The sequence below is a fragment of the Coturnix japonica genome, chromosome 15 (assembly GCF_001577835.2).
Source record: "Coturnix japonica isolate 7356 chromosome 15, Coturnix japonica 2.1, whole genome shotgun sequence".
Taxonomy (NCBI): domain Eukaryota; kingdom Metazoa; phylum Chordata; class Aves; order Galliformes; family Phasianidae; genus Coturnix; species Coturnix japonica.
Genome location: NC_029530.1, coordinates 7,231,958 through 7,256,040, shown reverse-complemented (window position 1 = coordinate 7,256,040; position 24,083 = coordinate 7,231,958). Strand labels below are relative to the sequence as shown.

The 24,083-nt window shown below is 39.8% G+C and overlaps 1 protein-coding gene across 5 annotated transcripts in view; it reads right to left on the bottom strand.

The window, feature by feature from the left end:
* Positions 1–1,797: 1,797 nt before the first annotated feature.
* Positions 1,798–24,083, bottom strand: part of CABIN1 (calcineurin binding protein 1) — an 87,553-nt gene continuing 65,267 nt past the window's right edge. For 4 of the 5 annotated variants that reach the window (XM_015878090.2, XM_015878089.2, XM_015878091.2 and 1 more), the window contains exons 35-38: positions 16,500–16,794; positions 5,987–6,151; positions 3,844–4,070; positions 1,798–3,204 (exon numbers count right to left, since the gene is read on the bottom strand). In XM_015878090.2, coding sequence (XP_015733576.1) covers positions 3,061–3,204; positions 3,844–4,070; positions 5,987–6,151; positions 16,500–16,794 — 831 coding nt within the window. In that variant the 3' untranslated portion in view covers positions 1,798–3,060. The remainder of the gene's footprint in view (positions 3,205–3,843; positions 4,071–5,986; positions 6,152–16,499; positions 16,795–24,083) is intronic. The other variant, XM_015878092.2, reaches the window with a different exon arrangement.

Genomic DNA, 24,083 nt, shown 5'->3' with positions numbered 1-24,083 from the left:
GTTTGGTTTCTAGGGGCTGCATCAGAAGAGGGCAGAGCAGCAGAGCAAAGGGGGAGATTATAAGAAAATAAGAAATAAGGGGAATGATTTCAAGCTCTAGGGACATTGGGAAGTTTTTCACAGAGAGAGTGGTGAAGTACTGGAAAAGGATGCCCACAGAGACTGTGGATGCCCCATCTATGGAGGTGTTCAAGGGCAGAATGGAGGGGGTTTTGATCTAGTATTTGATCCAGTGGTTGGCAACCCCACCTGTGGCAAGTGGTTTGGAACTTGATGATCCTTGAGGTCCCTTTCAATACAAGCCATTCTACTATTCAATAATCTCACATAAACAAAATGAATGGCTCCTTTAGCACAGATCAGCAAGAATGTCCAGTGTGGAAGACAGCCCTGTCACATCAAACAACACATCATTTAGCTACTGGCAGAAGAACAAGATCTGAAGGAGGTGGCCTGTGCAGTCACACCAATCTCAATAACTTCCTGGGATTGACAAAAAGCCCTCCAGCTACCTGAGACCATAATGGGAATAAAAGATTATAGATTTAAAAAAGAGAAAATCAGATAAAACATTTGAATAAGAATTACAAACATTTAAGAGTAGATGAGCAATGTTCAGGACTCTTAGCTGAGTTGAACAGCTTCATTTACTGTTCTAATCTTTCTTCAACAAAACATTAAACCCTTCTCAAAAAAGAAGGGCTAGAAATCAAAGACAGATCAAGATCATGCACATTAACAGGAACTGGGAGGGGAGGAAAAAAGCAAAATGTTTAGAAGAATAAAGAAAAACGATCATTTTCAATGGACAAATTCATTTACGACATTCGAATGTTCAGTCTTCATACCTCAAATCAATGCTATAAGCATGGACCTGTGAGTTTGAACATCACCACAGTGTTAGCCTTACACAGTGACAAATGTACATTAACCAGTAAAAGTACTTGAATGAAAGAGTACTATTTAGAATGAGCTATCTATGTTATCTTCCATATCTCATAAAAAGCTGATTTCTATTTTTTCTATGATATCTTCTGCAACAGCAAATACAATTCCTGATTTTCAACTGCTACCTCAGGCAATTACCATTCAATGACTACACAATATGCTATACACTGTATTTACAATAACTTACAGCAAATTAACGAGCAAACAAACACTGAAAACATATTACTACTGAAAATATCCATTTGCTTTTACCATTCAGCTACTGTGATCTTCCCCACATCATTAACACCCAGCTCACCTATCACTTGCAGTAAGTCAACAAGTCACAGGAACAACTGCTAATATGACCAAGATGGAAATGCTCACTTCCCTACAAATTGCATTTTGTTCAAAACAAACAAACCTGAGTGTGAGAATGAAGTTACAATATTTAGTTTGACAATGCTTCTTTCTATCTAGGATCCATTCGTTACTCTTACAGCAATGAATAACCACTGCAAAAGCAGATTAAATGCTGGTCTGTACATCTAAGTATTCTTCCCATATTCACTATACCTTCTTCCTTACGTTGTTCATCAGTATTCAAAGACATTCAGATGAAAAAGAATTCAGATCACGTCTCAGAGGGATGTGAGCCCACTGCATACATTTGTGGCAGCACTGCTGGACTCGGCTCAGGGCCACACAGGACCAAATCCATCCTAAGACTTCTGGAAGTCTTCAGAAAAGGAAGAGGATTCCTCCCACCCCCTTCCTCCAATGCCCTCTTCTCCAAAAGGAAGGGAGGAGCAGAATAGTTGCCAGAACCACGGCACCTTGCCCTCTCAGATGAACAGAAGAAGCAGTAGGTACATTTCAGCTTTATTAGAAAAAAACAGAAGTTTATACAAAGCTCTGCATTTTACATAAAACCACCTCCCCCAAAACACAAAGAAATCCAACATGGCAAGCTGTATGCATTTTCTTTTTTCATATACATACATATATATATGTACACAGACACATATATATATGTGTGTGAGCATGTGTGTGTGTATATATAGTGTGACGCAGGGTTTGTTGTTTGGGTTTTTTTTTGCATGGTTTGCGTTCATTATTTTACAAAGATAATATTCAGTTAAAAAAAAAAGGTCTTTGTTACCATTATTTTCTCATATAAATAACTGTGAGCAGTCCCTCTGCAGATAGATAAAAAACACCTTTTCATGTCATTCTGTAAAAAACAGACATTACTGAGACGGTACTGAAATCTTAAGTCTTTTTCAATACCACCATAAAAATATCATCTAGCCCCCAATTCAAAATGCTTGTCCAAGGCATTAGAAGAGAAAGGACTGTAAGACAATTCTGGAAAGATCAGTTCGTTAAGCCAATATTCAGCAACCTGAATGTAATTTCTGCTGGACCTCATACATCGGTGTGAAATGAGCACAAACAGGAGGCCAAGATCTCTGTCTGCCTAGATAAGCTGGTTCTTTGCCTACTGACACCAAGACAAATTCCAGCAAAGCACACAACTGTGCCAAGCAGCTGACAGCCAGTCCGTTCACCCTTTTCACCCCACAACAGGCTTTCTTAATAAAATTAAATCCTCTACCACTTAAGCAACCTTTTTCTACTCCATTCACCTTAAAAGGAGCTAGACTAATCATGGCAAGACCAGACAGAGATTCCGCTGTTGAATTATTGGGAGAAAAACTTAACTAATGGCAAAAATGTAAAAAGAAAACTAAAAGGAAGAAATGCTACAGAAAAGAGCTATTGGTTTGAATCCCAAGGCTCTGGTTGAAGAAGCAGAAATAGCAGAGAGATGTCAGTTGCAGCTAAAAAAAAAATAATTCCTTGCGTTTACTGAAGTTAAAGGTGACAGAGTGGTCCAAATGAATTAACTGCCTGGTAAACATTTTCCTTCCGTTAAGCACCATGATGGGGAGAATGGCAAAGATTTTGAAGGCAATACAAGTGGTAGTGGTGATAACAAAGGTAATGAATGTGAAGAACACAATGATGCAGATTAAATGGTGAGTAATGCCAACGAAGATGTTTGGACTGCCAGAGATGTTGGCAACAAGAATGGTTATATGGTTGGTGCTGATGATGGCCAGAATTCATTCATATGTCCATGTAGTCATCATCTTCATCAGTATCACTTTCCAGTGAGGACTCCTGGCTTGAGGTCTCTAAGATTTCCAAAGCTGGCTGACAAAGGCTCTCCTTCTTTACATTCGCTGCGGACTGAGCAGACAAAATAGCAGACTGATCCCAAAAAGAGAGAGAGAGAATATATTGCTGAATAGTCAGGATAAACCCATGATCACAGGGATAAAAGCCAACTGGTTGCTATTCCGTCACATTCACAAGCCCTCTTACTTCCATAAAAGATATGGTAGCCTAATGTGAAACAACATAACATTAACCAGTAGGCTTCCCCACAGTCAATATCCTAGTAGCTTTCACTAATATAAGAATTGCAATTGCTGCACTAACTGCCTCACACATTTTGATAATACTGTTTAATTCCCAAAAAAGGGATACAGACTAGGATAGCTGGGATGCCACCCATGGCCAGTATTTCACCACTTCTTAAAAACTGAATCCTGTTAACAATAGCTAGCATGTTAGAACAAAATAGAATAGTTCAGTTGGAAGTGACATACAAAGACTACCAAGTCCAACTATCTGACTAAATCAGGGCTGACCAAGTTAGAGCATATTATTAAGGGCATTATCCAAATGCCCCCTGAGCAGTCACAGGCATGGGTCTTCCACTATTTATGCTACTTCTGGTTATGAACTGGGGACAGGAACAGTTGCTCCTTCTGCATGAGTATTTTATTGAGGGGCGAATTAAGATAAAAACAATAAGCCAAAATATTACTGTTTCCCTTTTATTACCTTTAATTTTTGCTTGGTCTCTTCTGAAATGCTGCCCTTTGGAGAAAGGAGGGTGGGAGTGGGTGGAGTGACAGTGATCTCAGGTGGAAATTTGGTGACAGATGAAGGTATGAAAAGCTTTGGCATGTTGGGCAGAACGCGAGTTTTTACTCGGGTGCCATCTGTCTTGTTCTGCTGACTTCCCAAAGTCTGTGAACTGGAGCTGAGTTCAGGCTTGGAACTGGAGGCTAAACAGAAAATAATAAGAAAAACATGTTAGGAAGCTATGTGGGATTTCAGATGTCAAAGAAGAGGGAGCAGTTGATTGTCAGACATATGGCCAGCTCAAAAGGTCTTTCTTCAAGTTATACTTTAATTATGATTCAGAAACAGAAAAATAAAGCGCCTCAAGAGTCTATAATGGCAACTGGAAATCAAAAGTAATTAAAAAAAGTCTTTCTAGGCAGCAGAAACTCAGTCTATTTAAAACAAGCATTAACATGGCAGTACTGCACTGGCCCATCTAAATCTAGATTAAAGGCTTCTGCAAATAACATTCTCCCTGCTCACTGCAGATGTTATTGTCTTACCTCTGCATTCTCTAGCTGGTTCTCCATTCTGCAATGCACCAAATAAAGCTACTTAGTTTTACTTAAGTCTTTTATAAACTTCCTCCACCATAGAGTTGTCTTGTTAGTCACTGAAATGTCAGCTCCTATTTCCTACCAATTCGTATTGTCAAGATTCGCCATCAATTGGCTATGTTTTCAAACAAGGCTTTTGTAGTTTCCACTGCTGTCCTCACAAATAAAGAAAAATATATAGTAATATCTGTCAACACTTCCTCATTACTCTCTTCAAATTCTGCCATAGAAAATTTTTAGGTATAATGTCAACAAAGAAGCAAGATCCTTGGTGTGCTCTAGTTACTGCACACTGCACTGATTAGCACCATCATATAATTTCTACATGCTCCTCAACAATGCTTGCTATCTTTACCATCCAAAATTGCTAACAAAGGGCTCATCTCATGAGGCATAGAAGGATCTGGCCCTTCCCTAGGCACTATCACAAAACAATACACATGCAACAAAAATCAGCAGAAGACAATGCTTTCACATTAAAAACTGAGAATTAAACATAAATTTACTGATTTTACTAATAATGATGCTTCAAGTGCTTTTTTTTGTTTAAGTTGTATGAATGAAAACACCAGAGTATCCCAAATGCATAATAATAGCAGGTGATTTTTAATACACATATTTTGGATTCGGTCTTGTTAAATCCTTCTCTTGAAGGTCTCTGGCATTGACAAGGCTACTTAAACAATGCAAAATAAAATGCTGGATCCCTGATGCTATCCTGAAAAATAAACAACATTACAGTGACTACTAAAGGATGTGAAATTGAATTGTATGTTCTCAGCAGTATATAAGAATGTAAGAACTGCCACAACAGATGAAGCTTTCCACCAAGGTCAGTGACCCATCTTCATTTGCAGACAATCCGTTCAGAGCAGAGTACCAGAAATGTTGCAGTGATCAGACAGAAGATAATCTGACTCTCACAAATAAGAAAAAAAGAGAAATACCCTGAACATGAATATCTGTGTTTATGCCTGTCTGAAAAACACAAGTTTTATGTTTCTTCAGTATAAATACCAACTCCTACTTCTCTTGGAAAGGGGGCAGAGGAGGGATAGAAGCATTAACTGTTGTAATGCTGGTTTTTATGTTAACTTGACTCAGTCTGATTATGGCAAAAAATCCTTTCCTTCTGCTAGATATTCCAATGGTGTAATCAAGTGTTGTCATACTGTCCTGTATAAGATTTCAATCAAAAGAAGAATTCTGCTTTCAAAGAAGCACAACCTACACAGCACAATAACCTAATACTGGGAGGTTTTTTATTTGGCTTTGCTGCTACGGCACTTGGTATGTGAGTCATGCACCACAGAGAATAACCATTAAGAGACTGCAAGGAACTTCTCCAGGAAGCTGTGACATAGCCAAGAATGCCTCTATATTCTGAAATACTTTACTGGAAGGCAAGTAGCAGAGAAGCTCTGTAACATGCATCACAACTATCTAATCAATCAATCTCTACAGACTGAAGCACTCAAAGAAGCACTACTTTTCAGCACTGAAGCACAAAAAGCCCCTACCTTGGGTACAAACATGTCCCGAATTTGTGCTGGTCACTGATTCCACTTGCCAACAAACAGGCTCCGGTGATGGTGCAACAGTAGCCATTTTCATCTGCTGACAAAGCCGTGACTCCTGTTGCTGAAATCCAAGACCCTCCAAAGGCACTTCAAGCTCTTCTTCCTCTTTATTAATGAAAGATAATTCACAGATTAACAGACATGCTGAGCTCTTTCCTAAGCCGTAGTCCTTCTGCTGTCTAACCACCTGGTAGAAGCTGCTGTGGGTTTTTTTGGTTTTTTATTCTTCATTTCTTAACTATAAAATGACTGACTAAATACTGGGGAGCTAAGATGGCAATCACAGCTTTTTCATACTTGGTACCATCAATTCAAATTCTTAAAGAAAAAGAAGTTCTTTAAAAAGGTGAAGAAAAAATATCTGCTCTACAGCATTTTGCTACCACTGCAAGAAACAAATGCATCCTACTGACCATTAACCTTTGCAGACACAAGGGGTGAATCACTTGTCATACATTCAAAACAAAATCCATCACCCTTAATGATGAGCTATCTGTGATCGATGGGCGTCTCTGATTTGCAGTCACAGGCACAAGCTGCACTGAAGTGCAGCTCACTGCTAAGAAAGATTAATCACTATGAACATCCAGCAACAAGGCCAAATCTCTTCTTTTTTTCTTCTTTATTTATTCAGTATAAAGCTACAGAAAATGCTCAGTATTCAGTGACAGGCCAACTCAATTGGCTGAAGAAATCAGTCTAATACTCCCATCTTCTGCTACTCTGGAATATGGGATCTTTACAGCTCATATCCTAGTGTGTACGAGCACAATTTCATCATTATGTATCAGTTGTATCTGCTTTTCTTACACACAGGGCTACATGTTGTACCTAGCAGGAGTAATTATCACTGAACTACTGTGAGCTACTAATGACAGTCCTTTCCAGGAAGGGCAGAGTGAGACAGCAGCCAGCACTTCAAGGCTATAGGTACATAAACAAGCTCTTATTCTCTCACAGAAATGAAGATATCCTTCAACAACAGAGGGCTGCTCAGACAAATATGAATTACTGGACATTAACACAGGGTAAGATGTACGCAGGCAGCTACAAGCAGATGCTATATATGTTCTCAGCCTAACTTCTCTAAAAATCCTCATATGTCCACATTCTGTATTAATTTAGGATTTTGTCCACAATATGTCTTTTCCTCATTGGAAAATTACTCCCTCTCTATGTGTTGAATATACCACTGCAGAGTGAAAACTGGAATTCCTGGAAGAGCTCGGTGGAAGTCAGATTGATGCAGTTTGAAAGATGCAACTTTTTAAATGTTTTGAATTTCCAGGGTTCTTAAATAATCAAAAAAGCTTACCAAAGCAGGCTGTAAATTCTTTCATTCACTCATTTTCACTGGTAAAATAAAAGAGCCCATTATCTAAACTGGTAGCTGGCAGCCAATACAAGCCTTAGGATAAATGAGTTTGCTTGTAAAGAATTCTCCTATAGTTCCCAAAAAGGAAATGGCACATACACTACAGCACAAATCACAGCAGCTTCTGTTCTGTGATGTCCCACTCTCTATCAAGCACAAAATGGAACGGTCTAGCAGAAGAACAGCTCTCATCCTCTTTCCTGCACAAAACATGGTCCTGAAAGTAGGAAAAAATAGTTGCATCTGACCAATTCAGCTTAAAAGAGCAGAGAAGGAAGCAGTAAAACAACAGGAATCTAGATTAGGAAAATCTGAACTCACTGTTTCCCTGTTTGTGAAACAGAAGAGAGCTGAAGATCATTCTATGTACGTGCCTGCTCTTTACATAAGACACACGTATGATTTAACTGCATGCTGACAAGTACAAAGGAGCATATGAAGAAGGATCAGCCCTCATGTGGCCCGAAGCCAATAAACATACATCCCACTACACCACAAGCAGCTGACAACTAACGGAGTCTAAACCCAGACTGCCACACTGAAATGGCTACAAGATACTTGATGAAAAGACGGAGCATTACATCAATGTTTGAAGAAAAGCAAGATGAAAATGATGTTTTCAGATTACCCTGCAAGGCAGCTAAGACAGCAACTCTGCTTTGCTTACTCCAACAATACAGACTCAGAGTCTTAAGCATCCAGGGTAAGTACCAACAGAACCTTACTTGTTAACCAAGGAGACAAAACACCAGTTCATTTGGCAAGTACAATGCCAGACCAACTGGAGATCCTGTAGCTTTAACTATACTGCTAACTGAGAACAATTTTGTATGTACTCAACTGCTAAATTACACCGGGGACTTAATAGTTCACCATTCAGAATAAAAGCTCTGATTTGCATTATTGCTTAATGACTAAACTCTACCTCTTAGGTTGATTATAAGCTTTGCTTAATTATAAGATATATCACTGCTTAAGTTGATTTGCTGAGCTTTACTTAACTAAATTATGCCCCCTGTCAAAGCTCTTTTGAGCAGTATATTTCTAACCAGACGCTACAAGACTGCTACAACTCTACTTTCTTATATGAGTAGCAGCTTCTCACACAAATCTCCATCTTTTACATCATGTTTGTTTCTCTTACGTTTGGAGGTATCAATTTGTAGCATAGTAGTAAAACTAGATTTAATTAGAACAAAACGGTGTGTCAGCCCTTTTACATGTAGAAGTGAATGGAAATGAAAGGGCAGGAGTCTGGCACACCAAGCATGTATTTCTATTACTACACTTCTAGAAACAGCACTTGTTAATATTCTATCAGGCTGCATCTCTCAGTACATCCAGAGCCACTGCCTACTAATGAATCCTTCACTGTTGGGTGTTAAATACACACTGACTGGATTTTATCCCCTGACTGGGTGATACACTTTATTCTTTTATGACTGCGCAAATCTGTTTTTGTGGTAACAGTCACTTTCATGGCATTATTTCTAAGTTAAAAATTAAGTTAATGAGGGAAAAAAAAAAATATATATATATATATATATATATAAGGCCTGGCTGTTTCAAGTGCCTATAACTTGCACTACCAATACTTCAATAAAGTGCACAAATACATCTTTTTTCATTACAGACAAACAGGGCAAAAGAAAGATAATCAGGAAGCAACATGCAGCTGAATCCCCTGTTATTTGTCTGAACCAGATTTCTTGGTATTTACCATGTGGACAATGCTGCCACAGCCCCGAACACAACGTCCTACTTTTTTTCTAATAAAAAACTTTCCCCTGGGAGGGGAAGACTTCACTAACTCGTGAGCCACAAAATTCTTCACAAGTGCAACAGCACAAGCATATAACTACAGCACAACCCAAAGGTGTTCTGAAGCTCGGATTTAATCTCAGTTACGAAATCTTTTGGTAATACATACGCAGTACTTGCAGTGTTCTTACAGGATTTCCAACATTAGCTCTACAATCCCAGGTTAAAATAAAACCAGTCTGGGAAGATGTGATATGCACTGGTCTCCAGGCTGAAGATGGGACAGGTACTGCACTCTGGAGATCGATTCAGCACTCTCACCTCATAACGTAACACACAAAAAAGCATATAGAAAACCGACAGATTTGCAATGCATATGAATATTTACATGGAAAAGTTCATCTCCAACCGAGCTGAATCTTAAGTATTTTTGTCAGCCTTCCCTTTCCCGATAGCTGTCTAAATACATATAAAATAGTATATGCATAGAAAGAAGGACATCATACCTCTCAACATCTCCCTGCTTTAGTGAGGAAGAAACAAGCTGAAAACAATTCAATGCAACAACCTACTCCAGCTTTCCTCTCCAACCTCTTTCCACTTGTTTCCAGGGCAACCAGTGTTTGCAGATGCCTATAGCGGGCGCTGGGTTCATGACTTCATCACAGTTAATATTCTCTCGCTGCCTCTTTAGACGGAGAATACAGTATATACATACATCCCCACACTATAAACACAGAGATTATACAACTCCCGCACCCTTTATTATAGGAAGACGACAATTTATGTCCTATTTGGACGTGTCTGTACGAAAATATTCACTCAGCAATTTGCAGATGTGAAGAAAGTTTAAAAGCAGCCGCACTGTAACAGCAAGCAGCTGCTCTGCTGTCTGGGTGCTGTGCACCTCATTGCTCAATTTCCTTCTGCTGTCAGCTACAAGTAGACATTAACATCACAGTGTTATAAAACATTTGAGCTGGATGTTCGAGAAAGCCTTTAGTCATGCACTAAACCTGATACATGAGGGCTGAGAGACAAGCCCAGAAAAGTGACTGGCACCTGGAAAAATGTTGTTCCAGTTGCTGAGGGAGGTGGTGTGAAGTATTAAGGCACGGATATGTGAAAGGCTACAAGCGACTCATGGTGCATGCACAAAGCATCGTTTCGTTATGGGAAAAGGGAAGGAACTGAGCTTTGAACTCCAGAACAGAACACCAACATGATTTGAAAAGTGCATGCTTGGAGAAATGAACAGAGAAGAGCTACAAGGGCTTACACGAAGTGGAAGTGCCTCCTGGCTTCACCCCTCTGCAAAGCACCTTCCCCAGCACTTGTGTGTGTCAGACAAAAAGCCTGACTATGATTTAGCAGACCTGTACCACCTTGCCCTCCATCCACTTCAAAAGAGTAACAACTGCATTCTGTGGGCCTGCAGCCACTAAGAAATACATACTTTATTTGTCCCAGTGACAAAGGATTTACTTTGTGTGTTAACAGCCACACAAGGTACATGCAGTTTTTCACAGAGCTACCACTAATTTACCACTGATTTACAAGGTGGATATTTTTATGTTGATGGAAATGCATCTTATCTGTTGCTCCCTGACTCGGTGCAGTAAATATCCTACCACATTTCCAAAGAATGGCGCTAATGTGTAAACAATTAATGTTCAATATTCCATCTGCCTCACCCTCTGGTGCGCTGGGAATTTAATACAGTTTTTTTCCCATACAGTGGCTGCAAAAGGGCATGGAAAGCTTGAATTTGCAGGAGCTCAGAGTTTCCTCATACGCTGTACTACCAAGTCAATGGAAAGACTGTGTTGGAACACAAGTTGGTTCAGCTGAACACAGTTCAGATACGAATGCTGACCCACAGAAACAAGAGCCATCATGTATCTGCCTTTGTCATGAGGTACTACACAATACACAACAGCAGGCTGTAAGGCTGCTCGCTAAGACATATAGTAAGTATACTCGATACTCATTTCCTTACACATTCACCTTCTCCATGTTAATTCCCACTTTCCTGCCATGATGTTTATTTCTAAAATAAAAAACCAAGCACACAACAACAAACAATGAAGTCATAGCTGTACAGACAACTATTTGACTTGAAATGCCAAATTCAGGAAATTACATTCCAAGCTGACACACAAAGCCATGTGTTAAAAATTAAGCATCAGAGTAATTTTGGAAGCAGAAAAGCTGTGCAACACAAGTTCTACGGCTCCCTGAAATGAAATGAATTCAAACAGTCTGGTGAACAGAAGTTCGCACTGTAATAAGATGGCATTTATAACTAGGGCTCTGTCTATTAGACAGTGGTATCAAACATACCCCACACTCCTTCCTAATGCTGAGGTCAGCTGTGACAGAACAGCACCGATGCCAGTAAAGCTTAAAATAGGTGGCTTCTGGGGAATAGCCCCCAGCTCACAGTTACTCCCAATCTCCCAGGTCCCTGCTATGGAAAAGCCATTCTGGGGCAGGCTAACAGTGCTGCCAGTGCAGTTCCTGTGTCCAGAACCACTTCCTGCTGCTCTCAAGCTTCCTAAAGATGCAGGAAATTGACAAGTGTGCTGGTAAAGATATGCTCTCAAGTTCAGTATTAACTTTCCTTCTCTCTTTGTTAAAAGCCCAAACCAAACAAATAACGTGACAATTCTAATAAACCCTTCAATAAAAAAAAAACAGTCAGTGGGTCTAGATCAAAAAGATAACAGTTTTGTATGCAATTATATGAACTTTCAAATGGCATTATAAGAAACAGTTAATTGATAGCTGTGTTTTAGTACTGGGTTTAGCAGGAGTACATGATTTGAGAGCATCACACAGCAGTACACGTGGACAGTAAGCCACTCATCTGTGCTCTGCTCCTTGTGAACTGTATAGATTGTTACTCAACAAACGCCATAAGCCCCTTCCCTCCTCTGCCATCATTTTTCACCCTTCTCTGACCTGATGGCCAATTAAGCACAATACAACTCATCAAAAGTAGCTCTTTGAATAGTTGGGTTTCATTGTACTATTCCATGAGAATTTTCCTAAAGAACTTTGTAAATGCAAAACCTGTGCAGTAGGCTTATAACTACATCTCTCTGCAGCCTCCTTGAACTCAAAACTGCCCAGCCCACGCTCTGCACTGGACTCCTTACCATCACCTCCCAAGTCTGTTTGGAAGCTGTTGTTCCTGCCCTATTTGTTCTTACTGATTAACACGAGCACATACAACCAACAACAATTTGAATTTCAATTCTGCACAACGTTAGATTGAATTAACAAAATTAAACAAAACGAACAACACAAACAACCCAAAGGATAAAGAGTAGAAATAGTCATTAAGTGCACTGATAAACTTTTCTGGAATTAATTTGTTGCAATAGCAAACTGAATCAGTGTTACTTCCAAAGAGAAGAGGAGAAGGCACAGCTGGCTGGGACCGCCAGAGCACCTGGCAAAAGGGAATTAAGGAGTCATTCACAAACAGGAAAATCCCTGCTGACATTCAGCAGCCAAGTTGTTTTCAGAGCACGTCCACTGTGAAAACTAAAAAGCTTCATGAAAAGGAAGGATCCGACAGGCGGAAGTGAGAATGCCAATGCCAACACAGGAGGCAGATGCTGAAAGAGACTGGAGAGAGAATGCAGAGCTCACTGAAGGCTGCCTGGCTGATTTCTATTAGCAACCTTGCAGTCACTAACAGGTGACTTGCACTCAAGGATACTACAGAAGGCATGAGGTTACAAGTGCTTAAAGATGATATTTTGAAAGCCTTGAAGGAATTCAGTCTGGGGAACTGAGGTAGAAAGCTGCAAACGAGGAAAACAAAGGAGGAAATAACAGAAGTCAAGCTGCCTACAAGTGACACAAGAACACTGAGTCAAAGGACATCCTTACATCAGGGAAGTGCTGGGAGAGCAATGTGAAATGAAGCTCACGAGGCCCCAGGCCTATGGTCAGTCTCTAACATTTTCTGTGTTCAGCTTTTCTGAGCTACTTGTTGATATTGGCTCTGTACTCTAAAACACGATTTTGAATTCAGCAGAAAAAACAACAGTAAAAAGACTGATCATAAATAAGAAGATTGACCATTACTACTGCAGCTCCTTTCCAACTGAAAGCCTGAATTGCATTCCACAGCTAAAATAAGGTTAAACAAAATTAAAGCAGTTTAAAATCATTTCTCACTGCAACAACAGCGCTGTTTACCCTTTCATGCAACTTTCTTTACAAGCTTGTTTCTTGAAGTCTAAAAGTTCTACAGGCTGAAATACATTCCAGCCTCTACTGCCCTGTTGTGACTGCATATGAAACATCTGAAATTACAGCAAGGTACTTGCATGGCTTATCGGCTGCATCTTCCCTGCATGCTACAGAAAGAACTGGTGGTCTTCCTTAACTCTGAATCTCTAAGCCCAGACATCTGTATCACGAACTGCTTGGTATTTACACTGAAACGCTTTAGTGCTTCATGAATTTAGTGCACACGGATTTAAAGGAGGGAGAGGAAAACTGCTACTCTTCTACCCTTAATTTATAAGACAGCTTCCTGAGTAGATCCTTCTAAGCAAAAAATGTAATGATTCCAAGTACAGAAACCTTCAAAAATCAATCGTGAATGTTTTCCTGTCCATCTAAGTATCATTTTTGGATAAGGACAACAAAGAAGAGAAAGTCGGGACTTTTTAGCAATTTAGAACAGTGTAACAACACAACAATGTGACACACTGGAAAAGGTTTGTTTATTCTAATTACCCTCTTTACTTCCCCCTGAAAAAACTACAGGCTGAATCAAAATACAGTTCCAGAGTCTCACATACATTATGCCTACCTGTAGGAACCCCTCATACTGAAATTACCACTCCTGTTACTTTGATTTCATCATGCTGTATTATTCTGCCCTAGCTAGTTATATTAGACATAAAATCCCACCAAAACATTCACAAAAGAAATGAGTGGATACTTCGCTTTTAAAGCCATTACTTTTTCTAAGTGAAGGCACAGAAAATGATAGCAACTAATACTCTGACGTGCAGTATTCTCACACAAACAGAGAAGGAAGTTACAAAAATGAGACGAGAAGAAAGATGAAAACAGATTACTCTGAACAGAGCTAATGAGAGGCAGATGAAAAAGGAGTAAAACTGAATTAGAAATAATCCTTTTTAAAAGAGGTGGGAGCAAAGGCAGGAGAATTAAAAAAAGAAGAAAAGGACACAGCAGTAATTGGTATCTTTCTCAGCTAGAGAAATGACCTGTCAGGTAAGTCTGAGAGCAGAAAGCCAGATACAACACACACACTCCACATTCGAATCAGAGCTTTGCAGAGAGAGCCTCTTGATCTTCAGACACATGGTTTCAGGGTTATAATTATGGCAGCTAGCTCTTCCATCTCCCTCAACCAAGATGATGTATAGAAAGCATAAAAGAAAGAACAATGTGAAACCTTCCCCACCTTAACAAAGCCTAGGAAGCCAAAAGATTAAAATAAATGTTCTAATCACTGCAAGGTAGCCTGGGAAATTGCAGAGGAAAGCACATCAGAAATGCTCATGAGCTTTGTTTGAAAACTGAATGTGTGAGCTCTTTATTTGCACTGTCATTCCTACCGGTCTCCTTAGTAAATGCACAGTAACTGCATGATCTAGAGGATTTTTTTCCTTGTTGTCTAGGTGCAAACCTGAGTGAATCCCTGCAGAACAAGCCTGCCAAGATATCTTACAACACCATGCAACACCATTCCTTCAGCTTCATAAGAACAATAACAAATGCGGTTTACACACTGACTCAGTCATTCCCTTCCTTATCATTCCCCTTCTTCCTCTCAAGAAGATTTCTCCCTAGCTCTGTGAAAAGGGGAAATTAGATGATTATAATGCAACTCCTAATATAGGAGTTTAAATTTTCAGTATCATTCTGCAGTCAGAGACCAACAAGTCGGGAAAACTGATTTCTCTCCAGTCTGCTCTTCATTGCCAATGAGTTCAGAAGACTATGTGCATTTAAACACCAAGGCTGGTTACGTAAGGGAAAAAAATCATAAGTATATGAGTAAAAGTCACAATATGAGAATAACAAAGTATCTGAGTAGATCAGTCTGCTAATTATGAAATAATGTTACGCAGCATTGATTCCAACTAATACAGGCACTATTTCCACCATATCCTCATATGCCACTTCCCCTAGTACCTGAATGCATGTGCTTCATTCAAAATTTTATCTGGGCTCTTATTCATCTGCCTATGGTATTCTGAGTAGCTTTAAGGTTCAAGCTAGAGAGCAGATGGAGAGAGCATGAAAAGTAGCAAAAGCTTTTTCAGACAGTGTTCCTGCTAAGGATGTAAAAAAAGTACAAGCTATAGCAGGTGCTCTGACACCTTGATATGCACAGTGTCCCACAGATAAGCACAGCCGTTTGGGCACCCAAGAGAAGTCTGGGGCTAACTGGGCTAATCTTACTTCATTCCTGAAGTGCAACAATACTGCCTCACACAGCCATTTTGATTACTGCTAACATCATCATCCTGCCATGATGGCATTCTCATTTAACTCTTCTCATCTAGATAATCTTTATAGGACCGAGTACATAATGCCATCCTGAGCACATCACACCATCTTTCTGCATAATAAATAACATTTGCTTTGCATCTTCAATTCTTTTTTGTAGCCTAACCTTGCACATAACCATACTAGGACTATAAATATGTTTCCAACCAGTCCTACCAGATACTTCTTTCCTCAAATGTGAAACATAATGGCAGTGATATACTAACTTTATGAGTCATGCAGAAGCTTGGAATTTTCACAGTATTATTTATCTCTACATAAGTGGCTGTGGTATCTATGCATTTAATTATGTTAATCAGTTACTTACAATTTAGATGTGGCTTATCTATTATAGTCTATTTCAACTGCTATCACTTTTAAAGCATATGAGGTATTTTGGAGAAATTTATCTTTACCTCTTTGAAGAAAAACAACAAACCTTTTAATGCCAGTATAGACTTAAATTATGTATGTAAAGCATGGTTCTATTTTTAGACTGCTATTCCATGATTTCATATGCAAGTTACATTCAGTGCTCTTTACTGTATCCTAGTAAATAAAATATGTATTAATTTATTGATGCACTCCAAAACAAAATCTCTTTTATACACGTGCCCCAAAACAAAGCGTCTGTTTGTGCAGCCTTTTGAGTATGGGCCAGTGATCAGAAAATGAGACAGAATCAGAACTCAGGCACTGACTCAACATGTGGCCTTTGCAAACAAATCAGAGAAGACCAAGATGTTCCATCTCCCTGAGACTCACCACGTGCAAGATCACTCAGGCTGGGAGCAGTCTCTGCATTCTGACTCCGGAGATGTTCTGTGTCCCTGTGTGTCTCCTGGGATGGAGGCACTGAAGAAGATGCTGAGGAGGAGGAGGATGAAGAGGAAGAGGCTGGTTTGGATTTGGAATGCAGATCATTCAATCTCAGGAGATTTTCAGGAGTCACAGTGTCTGGATTCACTGGGGCAGGATGCAGTGTGGCTGGTGTCACTGGGAAGAAACTCTCTCTGTTGTCCTTTGTATGCTTTGGGGTTGTGGGTGTTTCTGCTGTGGACTGTGTAAAACAAAAGAGGACAGGTACAGACATGAGAAAATACATGCCAGTAAATCTGCACGTGCTGCCTGTTTCAGTGATGCCTGCAGGCAGCACAACTATTTGTACACAGAAAACCCTGAAGCAAATATAATTTAGCATTTATTCATATTCAAAGTTATAATGCTTTACTTAATAAATCCCTCCCAATACCATACCTCACTTAAATTCATCAGTAAATACAAATCACAAATTCTTTTTAAGAAAAATAAACTTGTTTCATTCAAAAATATGTTGTCAAACCCTTGGCCTCAATGAGCAGATCCACAATGCTTTAAGAGGACTTGCAAATTATTAAGACAAATTATTCTTTGTAGGTGATATGAGAAGAAATGGGAAAACAGAAATATGTATTGGCATGTAAAAAAAAACCTTAACAGCCCAATCCTACATTGTAAATTTCCAGTAACTGCAGAACCAAATAATGTCGGTGTCCTATTCAGAACAAAACATGGGAAAATGGTTGTCTTTATAGAAGTTAACAATGGCACCAAGAGCAACACTTTCCTCTAAAGCCAGAGCAGTGCTGTTACGTAGACTGAAGAGTGACATAAATTCACCACAGAAGGCAATAAACACACCTATAGAATGATTATCTTCTCTATAATTTTTAGAAGCAATAAAATAAGGCATTATTGCCTGTGAGGCCACAGGATGTATTTATTTCATGTTCCTTCCAGTCTTCATTTAGTAGAGACTTATTGTACCATAGAAGATACGGTTGAGTGAAATCTCAGCTGCTTATTCTCTGCCTTATACCTTTACCTCTCATATCTCTAACAGGAATTATTTTAACCATGGTGATTACAGCATGTTTGGAATAGAAATAAAGCATTCTGTGGTCAGTTGTAGAATCACATTAAGCCCTAATGTCTTAGATTTATTACCATGACAGAAGAATCAGAAGAATTGAACCAAGAGAACGAAGTAAACATCATGGAAAAAAAATGCTTTGAAGCAGCTACGTTCAAATCAGTCACCATACAGGATCCAATAAGGTCTGTTCTACCTCCGAAACCAGCAAGTTCCTGATGTGTAAAGCATTAGTTCCAAAACTAAAGGTCTCAAGATGCACAAATGGGATTACATAAACCTATATTAAATCTGCAGAATCTCTAAGCCAGAAGTGAGATCACTAGAGGAAATGTTCTCAGCTGTAATTTAGAGGGAAAACCCCTCACACCCATGCACTTCATTAATTCACATAATACATTACATAGAACCTGTAATTTCTGTGCTCGTATTGTATTCATTGTTTTTCCTCAGCAGAAATATATGAGGGTACAACCACTTAGTTGCTTGCTAGAAATATATCTACACCTCAAATGGCAGTTCTCTTACAAACTACAACTATTATCAGAGGATATTTGGAAAATAACTCAGCAAGACTGGGACAGTGCTCGGAAGCAAAATGATTACTGACAGAAAGAACATGGCATCACGGAGTAATTCCAGCTGGAAGGGCTCTCTGAAGGATTCTCTAGTCCAACTCCCAGCAGAGCAAAATTGACTTAGCTCAGGTTACTCAGGGCCTGCATCCAGCACAGTTCCATGCATCTCTGGGGATGGACATTCCATAGTCTCCCTGAGTCCCTGTTCCAGTGCTTTCCCACCTTCTCATTGAACATTTTTTTCCTATCACCTTATCCAATGTTCTTTTGCTGCAACTTGTGACTGCTGCCTCTCATCTAGCTCCCTTCTCGCTTACTGCTGATAGCAATTCAAGCTCCCACCCTCCAAGAGCTTTATCCTCTCCAGGACGAAGCAAACCAGCTCTCTTGAACTTCACTGCCATAATGCCACATCATAGACCCAGGTTCAACTTCTTATCCCCCAGGACCCCAAGTCTCTTTGGGAGAGATGCTACAGGCAGTGACGGTGCACAGGGGTTGTTCTGCCTCAGGTGCAGGACTCTGAATTTCTCTTTGTTGTTGTCTCTTTTGTAGTTCCTGTCAATGTGAGCCTCTGAAGATTCTCTGCACAGCAAACACTGCTCTCCAAGCTTTTTTACTATGCCCTCTGAGATGATATAATTTGCAAGCTCCCCAAAGGTTTGATATCCCATCATGGGATTAGAAAAGATGCTACAGAACAAGTCTGAAGAACACCACTGGGAAACAGCAGCTGAGCAGAAGGCTGGTGGATGCCACATCACATCCTACTAGGCACCAACAAACACTGATGAGAGGAAGGCCTTCCTGTAACTCGAAGATGATCAAGTGCACAAGGAAAAAAGTTAAGACTCAAATAATCCTTATTGGTACACAGAGATTGAATGAATTCATATTCCCATTTCTCTCTAAATAAAGATGTCCTGTCAGGGGCAAAACAAAAAACAAATTCTATTTTTAATTAGTTCATCCAGATGAAGCTGCAGGGCTTCTTTTTCCAGAGATTTTTTCCATAGAAAATCAGCCTGCCTCATAAGGACAGTAAAATTTTAACTGCATATAAAGTCAAAACTAATATGTTTCTGTCTCAATAAAACCATGACTAAGATTCTTTCTCTGAAGTCAGAAAGTACCATCCTGTACTGAAGAGTTGCAACCATAGGTTTTTGTATTTAAGACTTTAAAAGGAGCCTTTTGGACATGACCTATAAAAGAGTTTTTTAATCTAAGAGTAAGAATTCTAGCACCTCTGATCAATAAGTGATGCTACTCACAAAACCCAGGTTAGGGAAGGATTGTTAACTAATTTGAGGACTACATTTTTACCATCATGCAGGTGACGGCATTGAGGAAAACACCAGACCTTCTAACACTGTATCTGAGAAACAAACCCAGAAAACACCATTACAGGAAGCCTTGGACTTGCTAAAAAACAATTTATGTTCATCTACTTCTACTGCTACACTAGCAGTAAGGCACCATAAAGATTAGTACAGTAAGAACTGAGCAGCAATGACAACCCTCTACCAGTGTTTTTCACTGGATATTTTTCTCAGTTTCTCCTTTGCAGCACTAAAAGCACAAAAATTCTCCTTCCCTCATCCCTCCAACCCACCTGACCATGCTGAGCTCTCCCTTATCACTGCTGCATTTGAAATACAGTAGCTTGATCATGAATTAGCTTTAGTTACCACGAAGAATCTTATGTCCACAAGGATGCTACTCACAGAACAAGTGTGTACAGCTGAAGCAAGATGAAAACTTATCTGCTTTCCTCACAACTTTCATTGTAATTACATGTTCCTCTGGTCAGGACTGGACCTTCTTCTTGGCTTTTTTGGAAACAAGTTACTGAAGTACTTCTGTTTTTGTCTCAACTACTATACTATCAAGGGGGACAGAAGAAACATCTAAGACATTAATATCCGAACGTATCATTGGCTGTGAGAAAAACAGCCCAATACATCCAGAAATATCTGCTATCTTATTTCCTGTCCTTTTAAATATTTAGGAAAACATTTTTCATTGTGAAGTTTGTATAAAATCAAATTTCAGATGAACACTTAGCATACATATTTGCTTGGATTACGATTTATACACATACAGGAGTGCAAATCAGACTCTGTATTAGCTCAAACCTTGACTATTTCTGCACATTCCTTGCAAAGAGGCCATTCAGCTTCAGGGAGCCTATGAGGAAACCTTTATCACGTTGGAAGCTAGTGTAAATAAAAATTGAGGAAAAGGGCATTAGGACAGCCTGCCCCTAGGAAAGGTAGTGGGAAAATCAAACCTTTTTTATTTTTGAAGATGCTAGTGTAAAAAAAAATCCTTCCTGTAATTTCCCAGTGAAGCACTTCAGTAATGAGACAACAAAAGCTAAGGAAAAGAAATGGGCCACTAAGTTAGGAGAAAATTGCACTTTACAGACTATGTGCAAAGTCATGAGCTGACAACCTGAAAAACAAATAAATCCTACAGGCACCTTATTGATAGTGCCTCTGGAACAGCTCACTGCTCTGTGGCTGTGGGAAGAAGCAATGATCCAACCTTCCATAAAATGGGAAAATGACAGTCATCCCAATAGAAGTTTCCTAACAAAAGATACTGCACTGTAACCATTACAAAATGTTTGGTGGTGGTGGCTTTTTAAATTGGTCTCATGTTGAAGTGTGGGTTCGCAGTGGGACTGAAGTCAGCATTCACTTTACTAAACAGAGCTTCCTAGTGCAGCTACGTTCAATGCTGTGCTTTAATTATTATATGTGTTCTTGTATTCCTTCCTCTCAGTCTCTCCATAGCAATATTTGAAGCTGTTCTCCTTTGGATGTTTTCTCCAAAGTACATCAGAACAGCAATATCCATTATATGTAATCCAGACTCCGAGGAACCTTCCATTTCCTAATATTACCAATTTATATACAGAACACAGTGAACATTATATACATCTAATTTAACTGCACTCCAGCTTAACAAAATCCTCTGTTGACACTTAACGTCCTACACAGGCAACAACATTCCAGCAATACTTCCATACACAAAATGGACCAACAGAGAAAATGATGAAGAACATGGACAAGAACTTAAAAGATAAAAAAGTGACTTTTTCCTTCTTGTTCGCTTTATGATTGCTTTCTGCAGCAGACAGAAGGAGGAGAGCTGTTAATTATATCAAGAATACACCTCCAGGATAGAGTGAGAGGGGGATGCCATGGCAACTGGCAAATGCAACAGCGAACAAATGGTCACCCTTTGGTAGAAGTGAGACTGTAAGAAAAATCGTCCTTCTGCCCTCTTGACCCCCACCTCCTACTTTCCCCTCCTTCACCATCTCTGAGGCATTAACAAAGCATGGAGGTAACTCAGGAAAAACAACTTTCTCTGTAAGCAGCCTCTGACGTCTTGATGTGCAGGAAGATGAAAATTAGCAGCATGTGGGTGGAACAAAGAGGGGGGAAACACACGAGGTAGAACCAGAGATGATTATTTTCTAATTATTTAATATTTTCCTTATCTCCTTCCATTTCCAGCAGAACAATTTTACAGAAAGCTTTTGGCTGTTTCTTGAAGAGAACAGCTTGCTGTGGGTTGGTTTGTTTTTTTTTTTCCCCTGAAGCAAGAATTCAAGCAGAAAACGCTCGAGATGTTCGAGGTAGTTCACACAAGTCACTCTCTAGTTTTCCCCCTGAAGAAAAAAGCCTACAAGACTCCATCACTGCAATGCTGACAGCATTCCACAGCACAAGGGGAAAAGTCCACAGAACTGCCCGCCAGCTTTACTCACAGTAGCCAGTTTTCTTCTGTTCCAAACAAGAGCTCACATTCCCTGTAAGGTCCAGCACAGGGACTGTAACATCACCATACTGACAGTCAAGAGTCAATTCCAGTACTTTGCTCTCCAGGCCACGTGTGGTTCCAGCCCCAAGCTCTACAAGCATATCTTCTACAATTCCTCACTGCTAGACTGTAGCTGAAAACGACCGACTGCCAGCACCGGCAAAAGAGGGATCCAAAACCTCTGTTATCCGTTCCAGAACTACACATGGGTAGAAGCAGCTGCACAACCACCAAGTCCTTCCTCATTAGACACTGCTTTTCCTATTACAGAAGCAGCAAAACTTTATAGAAGACTGTGCTGGCAGCCTGCCGGGAGCCTGAGGACACATCTCATTTGCATAACCTGACTGTGCCTTTGTGTTCTAAGAAGAATTACTTGTTTTGATTCTAGTTGCAGCTTCCTTATGAAGCATCATGTTTAATTAGGTCTGACATTAAAAAGTGCTGAGGAGTTTTGACTGCAGGTTTAGAAAGGGAAACAAGAGGAAAATTCAGCCTGGCACCAGTAGGTGGGAGAAGGTGGGCATAGATGTGGTACTGCTATAGAGGTAAGCAAAGCTGTGAGCCAAAGGGAGCATCTCATCTGTAAGAGCAGCACAACAAGAGCTGAAGGTTGGTAGCTGGAGTAGGAAAGGGCGGGGGGGTGAAAAATTGCTTTTCTCTTTCCCACTCCTCAGGGACAGAGCCTGTCCCAGAGCAGGGATGCTTTGGCAAGGGCTGCAGTGACTCTTAAATAACTCAGCAATGTTGAAACAGTCCCTTCTCATGACATTTAGATGATATACAACACTGTGACGAGCCAACAGAAATTTTCAGCTGCTACAACGCTATCCATCAGTAGGAATTTCTACATACAGTTCCCCATTCTCAAGGGTCACAGCACAGGACTAGAGACTTAGTGGCATTTTGGAACTTTGCCTTTGAACACTACTGTATTTTTAGATGTTGAGTCTAGATCTATGTGCAAAGCCCATGTCTGCAGTGTTTTCTATAAATTCAGTTCTCAGGACTGGTGATATGTAGCATATCACTTGGCCTGGAAGTTTCACCTGTCCCCTTCAAACTACCCATCAGGATAGTTTTAACACGGATGAAAACTCCAACTTCAGTATTACAGCACTCAATGTTTTCAAATTCCAGGTGTGTTCTCACACTGAAATATCTCCATTTGCACTAACAGAATATGCAGCATACAGTGATGCTTTCCCCAGCTCCTGTTGCAGTAACTTTTCCACACAGCCATGTCTCGAATAGCACCACAGACATCAGTATGATACATAAAATGATGAATTTAGAATCATCAACTTCATGCAGCCAGTGGAAAGGGATATTAAAAATTCTCTAATTATCTAGAAGCTTCCTAAGTGCTTTCTGCTAGCATGTCCCGTCCTGGTCTGTAGGACCATACACTGAAGTGTAACGCTATGTCAAGGTCAACCCAGTCCGCCTCAATCTTACATCTTCCTCAGAAAGGCCTCCAAGGTATTCAGTTTTCAGGGACCATTAATTTCCTAAGAAAATCATACTTGGCAAGGCTAAAAATATACCTCATAACTCAGCAATAGGCGACTCCTTTAGGATCTCTGCAAAACTTTTTAATAACACCTTCAGACTGAGGAAGTTCAATGAGAAAAAACAAGTGTCCTTCAAAATGCTGTTTGACCATTAACTAAATTAATTTATCATGTATTCTCAGTAAATTACATACTAATGACACAGGGACTACTGCTGGATGGCAGTTTCAGTACAGTTCATATGTGTCAATCAAAAATCTTGCTCACAGTGAACTTAAATGGAAAAGTACAAAGAGAAAAATAACTGTCAGGAATACTTATTCTCCATCCCAGCGCTGTGTGACCACACAAATATCTGTGCCAGCACAGATGGCAGCAGTGGGGCAGTCTGACAAAATGGTGTCTGACATGGAAGTGTGTCACTGAATTCCAGCATATGCAGAACAAAATGCCCACACAAAATGGACTTGGGAAAGCAAAACTGTATTTTGCTATGGGAAAACATCAA